Source organism: Triticum urartu, chromosome 3 (genome assembly GCF_003073215.2).
Source record: "Triticum urartu cultivar G1812 chromosome 3, Tu2.1, whole genome shotgun sequence".
Lineage (NCBI taxonomy): Eukaryota > Viridiplantae > Streptophyta > Magnoliopsida > Poales > Poaceae > Triticum > Triticum urartu.
Window position 1 is genome coordinate 732,107,520 of NC_053024.1, and position 5,817 is coordinate 732,113,336.

A 5,817-nucleotide genomic window follows, 5' to 3' on the forward strand; every position below is an offset into this window, starting at 1 on the left:
GGGAGGAAAAAACCAGGGAGGTGGTGAGGTGAATCTACCAACTCCTATTTAATACTCCCTCCATCCCATAATTATTGTCTTAGATTTGTCTAGGTACGGATGTATCTAATACTAATTATTGTCTTAGATTTGTCTAGATACGGATGTATCTAATAATCCGTATCTAATAGTATTAGATACATCCGATATGGATGTATCTAATAATCCGTATCTAATAGTATTAGGTACATCCGTATCTAAACAAATCTAAGACAAGAATTTTGGCACGGAGGGAGTATTAGAGATATGGTTATAGGGTAAGTAGGGAAGATATTGATTCAGTTAAGATTTTGATAAGATTTAATTTAATTTCGCTGAATTAATGGAGGATCTGGTTTTGGAGAAGTAGTGATTTGGTCACCTTCCTATATAAGAGCACCACATCAGAGAGAGGGGAAGTGGGCACCTTCCTAGCAAGATTTTCTTTGCAGAGAGAGAAATCTGTAGAGCTTAAAGCCACTCTGTAGTTCAGCCCCTGTTTTATTTTCTCTCTCTCTCTCTCTCTCAAAACAATCATCTATCTCAGTCTCACACACACGCCAACACAATCGAGAAGGAAATCAAATTCCAAGAGACCGCGGCCTCTCAATCGATAGCTCATGGCGGCTATGATGGCCTCCATAACCAGCGAGCTCCTTTTCTTCCTGCCCTTCATCCTCCTGGCCGTGCTCAGCTTCTACACCATTACGGTTGCTAAATGTAATGCCGGCCGGACGAAGAAGAAGCGACCGAATCTGCCGCCCGGCGCCGTCGGTTGGCCCTTCATCGGCGAGACCTTCGGATACCTCCGCGCGCACCCGGCCACCTCCATCGGCCAGTTCATGAACCAGCACATCGCACGGTCCGTACACACACATACATTCATACAAATACTACAAAGCATGCCAACACGCGTGAACGAACATTCAGGCTGAGGTCGCATGATATTGATGGTATATGTATATGGATGCAGGTACGGGAAGATATACCGGTCGAGCCTGTTCGGGCACCCGACGGTGGTGTCGGCGGACGCAGGGCTGAACCGGTACATCCTGCAGAACGAGGGGCGGCTGTTCGAGGTCAGCTACCCGCCGAGCATCGGCGGCATCCTGGGCAAATGGTCGATGTTGGTGCTCGTCGGGCACCACCACCGCGAGATGCGCTCCATCGCCCTCGACTTCCTCAGCTCCGCCCACCTCCGCGCCGTGCTCCTCCCGGAGGTTGAGCGCCACACCCTCCTCATACTCCGCGACTGGCTGCTTTCCTCCTCCTCCGCCGTCTTCTCCGCCCAGCACGAAGCCAAGAAGGTAACTAGTAACTGACGACCTCCTTGACCACGCGCCATGCCATGCAAGGTCGATGAATGGAACTGACAACATCGTACGCCCACAGTGGAGTTGTAGCAAATTAACAATGGATGGATCCGTTCGTGCAGTTCACATATAACCTGATGGCGAAGAATCTCATGAGCATGGAGCCTGGGGAGGAGGAGACGGAGCGGCTGAGGCTGGAGTACGTCACGTTCATGAAGGGGGTGGTGTCTGCGCCCCTAAAGTTCCCCGGGACGGCCTACTCGAAGGCCCTCAAGGTACAACGACAACAACCTCAACAGTCAACACACTACTGGTACTATATAGCACCTCATCATCGACGGGAATGTCTCCTCCCACTAAATGCGCATCGTCGAAAATCCTGAAATAAATTCAGTAATAAATGCGAGCACCAGGATTTGAACCTTGATGGGCTGGGGATACCACAGTCCCTCTAACCATCCAACCATAGGTTGGTTGGCGTCTCTGTGCGCACGCTTGGGTGTCATGTCTAGTATCGAAAAATAAGTTGGAGAAATCACTTGTTTTCTTTTTCCCAGCATCCTATTTTGCCCTTAGAGGTACTGATCATCACTTATGAACGCATAAAACGTTGCCTGCCTTTTACTGCTTGTGCAGTTACACTCAGATGATCTTTATTGATTGCTCCCAGATGCAGCGTGCTGCATGCATGCTCTCACACTCTTTCTCTTCCCTACACACGGCCCGTGCTGAACAGCATACAATTGGAACTTGAAGTTTTTACCTCTTAGAAAAAGTTGAATGACCAACCTTCCTAATTTGGCATGATTATATGTTGGGGGAATCCGTCATTTATCTTGATTTAACCACGTTTATGTCACCAGGCACGCTATTTGCAACCCTCTTAATTTTGTTTTCATTAATGACATTTTGCACCCTTTATTAGCTGATATCGATATCCTACGTATACCTAGATTTTGTCTTAATTAATGATGTTAGCACCCCATGTTAGAAGGAAATTTTGTCAAGAAAATAGTCATTGTCATCAATGTTGGCATATATATGCTTGATTCATGAAATGTTTAAAGTAATTTTGCATTGTATACTCGAGCTTAGGAAGTACTTCTTGTTGCCTATTCACCAACCTACAAACGTTTCGCAACATGAAGTGAAAAAATATGGATTGAACAGAAAAGAAAAAACCAAAACCAAAGAGCAATACATTTTTTGTTTAATTAATCACTTCTTAGTGTCAGAGCACGAAAAATGGAGAAGGGGAATAATTTGTATGCTGGGGAATTATCCTACTTTATTTGATGGCACCTATGTTGCAAAGATATACATTCTCCACAATAGAAACGTATGACAAGGCACGATCTTCAACCAGTAGGCAGTTAGGCAACATCTTAATGATTGTGACATGTCAAATGTTCTCCCAAGAAGCCCAAACAAAATTACCACATATGACTTTGCTGTAATTTTATTTTTTCTATCATAGAATAACACCAGTAATTATTTACTATATTTTGCGTGCAGTCGCGAGCCACCATACTTGGAGTAATCGAGAGGAAAATGGAGGAGAGGCTTGAGCAAATGAACAAGGAGGAATCGAGCACAGAAGCAGATGATCTTCTCGGGTGGGCATTGAAGCACTCTAATCTATCAAAAGAGCAAATATTGGACCTCTTGTTGAGCATGCTCTTTGCTGGGCATGAGACATCATCAGTGGCACTTGCCCTCGCCATCTTCTTCCTCGAAGGTTGCCCTAAAGCTGTCAAAGAACTGCGGGTAAAAATTCAGTTTACTATACCAATTCAAATTCATTTGTGCTAAATTGGACGTAGCAACCTTTCAGAAGAAAAATAAACCACATTCAGTATATACATGGATGGTGAAATGAACCAGAAATATCATGCATATATTCACAGTGATCCATGGCCGTGCAGGAGGAGCATCTTGAGATTGCTAGGAGACAAAAGCTGAGAGGAGACTGCAAATTGAGCTGGGAAGACTACAAAGAGATGGTTTTCACGCAATGCGTAAGGCCCTTTTGATTTGTCTGTTTTCTCCCTCATAATATCAGTGCAAGATATATGTGTGTGTCTGCTTACTTCCCATGGTGAAATCACTGTCCATGTACAGTTTGATGCCAAGGCAAATTATCTGATCCCCGGAAAAGTTGGGGAGCACCTTTCCTTGGTAGAGTCGTACTATTATAATAGCATCGTAGGTGTTGAGTGCGTTCTTTTGATGCTCGAGCACCCGGGAGGCCACTATTTTCAATATGTCAAAACGCCCATTTCAAAGTTTCAAAGCAATTAAAAAAATCCCATTGAAATTTATATGTATTCCGCAGGAACGTGTGAAAAGTCAGTACAAAACATTACGATTTCTAGGCTGAACAAAAACAACAAAATTCTGGACCAACAACCGAAAATGTTAGCCCATTTTGGAACTACATACTTTTTTTGTATGCCACATGCGGAAGTATAATGTTATGAAATTTTGCACATACGTGTATATGTGTCTGTGTGTTCACAAAAAATAATATTATTTTGATTCTGTTTAAATTTGTATTTTGAAAATGACCTCCCTGTAGCTCGGTCACTGTTAGCATTTTCCACGGTGTTGTGCTACTGAATGGAACTATACAATGTGTCATTGTAGACCAGAATAGCATCTTCCGGTCCTACACATTCCAACTGCCGAACTCTCTTGTTTGCGAGTTAGTTCAAATGCGGTAGAGGAAAGGTGACAAATGTTTGAGTCCTTAATTGCTTCTTTTCTTGCAGGTTATAAACGAGACCTTGCGGCTAGGCAACGTGGTTAGGTTCCTGCACCGGAAGGTCATTCGAGATGTGCACTACAATGGTTGGTGCCTTAATTCTTACCGTACATATATTCTTCTGACAGTACCAGTGAACTCTTCTTCGTACAGATGGAGTTGTTGAATATTTGACGTGGACTGACAGGGTACGACATTCCGAGCGGATGGAAAATTCTGCCGGTGTTAGCGGCAGTGCATCTCGACTCATCACTGTACAAATATCCCAACAGCTTCAACCCTTGGAGGTGGAAGGTCAGTGCCTAAACGATGCCTACAATTTTATCAGCACAAAATCAACTGGAACTAGGAACGATATTGCTATCAGCTTAAGGATCTCGTGAAAATCAATCCAAGAAAGAAAAGGAAAATATATGTCTGGCAGTCGTTGTCCAGTCAATCACAGGCGTTCATGCCGTTTGCACAGTGAAACTTCGGCGGGAAAAACAAAACGACGCCATGTGGTCGTGGCAATAGCACCGCATCCACCACTTCAACAGGACAAAGACAAACTTGATATATGCATTCAGCTTCAGAGGAGTTAACGTTGTGTTTGCTGTTGTAGCAGGGCAACACATCCGCCGTGGCGCACAACAGCAACTTCATGCCCTACGGCGGCGGCACGAGGCTCTGCGCCGGGTCCGATCTCGCCAAGCTCGAGGTGGCCATCTTCTTGCACCACCTGGTGCTCAACTTCCGTTGGGAGCTCGCCGAGCCAGACCAGGCGTTCGTGTATCCGTTCGTGGACTTCCCCAAGGGCCTGCCCATTAGGGTCCATAGGATTGCAAAGGAAGAAGGGGAAGACTAAAGCGTTTTGGCCGAGGACATATACGATAGGTGATTCAGTCTCGCGTCAAACAGAAATGTGCACATGTTCGTCGTTGTTTTCTTTCCCTTTGGGCTTTGTGTTATTTTTTCTTAGAACAGCGCTGCTTTATTTAAATAACTAGCAAGGCGGCCCTCGCAAATGCGAGGGAATGATCTTGAAGTCTGTCAAAAATATTCTGTATTTATTTTTATCTTATTGTTAAAAAGATATTTTGAATCATTTTAAATCTTGAATGAATAATTATTGTGACATTTATAAAACACCATATTCTAGAATGTTCTCTATGTTGTTACATAGGTAGTCCTATCTTGATCTAATTTTACTCTTCAAACCCACATTCCCACTCAAATTTTGTTCTTGTGTCATAGAAGATGATAACACCAACTTTGATCTATCATAGTCAGAGTCTCAACATATTTATTACTCACGGAAGACAAGGGTGGCATCAGAAGGGATGCAGTCACCGTCCTAGGTGCCGTACCATCTGGCAATCAATGGTCCTTTGTAGAGCTGTCTTACTACGTTAATAGTTGAGGTCAATTATTTGATTCACATGAATAAAAAAAAGTAAGAAAAATATGCTTGCAATGACACCTTCAATTAAATCTTAAGAACTGCAAAACCATATCACACAAAAGTGTATTTTGACAACACAGTAAATACATAAGTACTAATGACAATCCAACATATTTCAGTTGATACATGAACAGTAAGATCATGGCTCTCTCTCTCTCTCTCATGTTGGAAATGCATACGTATTTCTAGGAGTTGGTTCAAGATCTTTAGGTGTCTGATAAAGGCAAACATTAAACATTGTTGGCTTGTTATGTAACTTAATCCTTAGATTGTGTCAA

The 5,817-nt window shown here is 43.3% G+C and overlaps 1 protein-coding gene across 2 annotated transcripts; it reads left to right on the forward strand.

Moving 5' to 3' along the window:
- The first annotated feature begins 451 nt into the window (after positions 1–451).
- Positions 452–5,196, forward strand: LOC125549501 (cytochrome P450 90B2-like). Of its 2 annotated transcripts, none has more exons than XM_048712908.1 (8): positions 452–880; positions 992–1,325; positions 1,454–1,606; positions 2,847–3,098; positions 3,257–3,349; positions 4,103–4,181; positions 4,283–4,389; positions 4,700–5,196. In XM_048712908.1, the coding sequence occupies exons 1-8, from the start codon at positions 639–641 to the stop codon at positions 4,940–4,942; spliced, it is 1,503 nt and encodes a 500-aa protein (XP_048568865.1). In that variant the 5' UTR covers positions 452–638; the 3' UTR covers positions 4,943–5,196. The 2 variants fall into 2 exon arrangements, with proteins under 2 accessions (XP_048568865.1, XP_048568866.1); XM_048712909.1 differs by having other exon boundaries at positions 4,703–5,196.
- The last annotated feature ends 621 nt before the right edge of the window (positions 5,197–5,817 follow it).

Excerpts from the sequence above, each read along its gene's own strand:
- LOC125549501 (XM_048712908.1), top strand. The coding sequence starts at position 639 with ATGGCGGCTATGATGGCCTCCATAACCAGCGAGCTCCTTTTCTTCCTG. Across the intron at positions 881-991 it reads ATGAACCAGCACATCGCACG|GTACGGGAAGATATACCGGT; the intron begins GTCCGTACACAC and ends ATATGGATGCAG. Across the intron at positions 4,182-4,282 it reads TCGAGATGTGCACTACAATG|GGTACGACATTCCGAGCGGA; the intron begins GTTGGTGCCTTA and ends GTGGACTGACAG.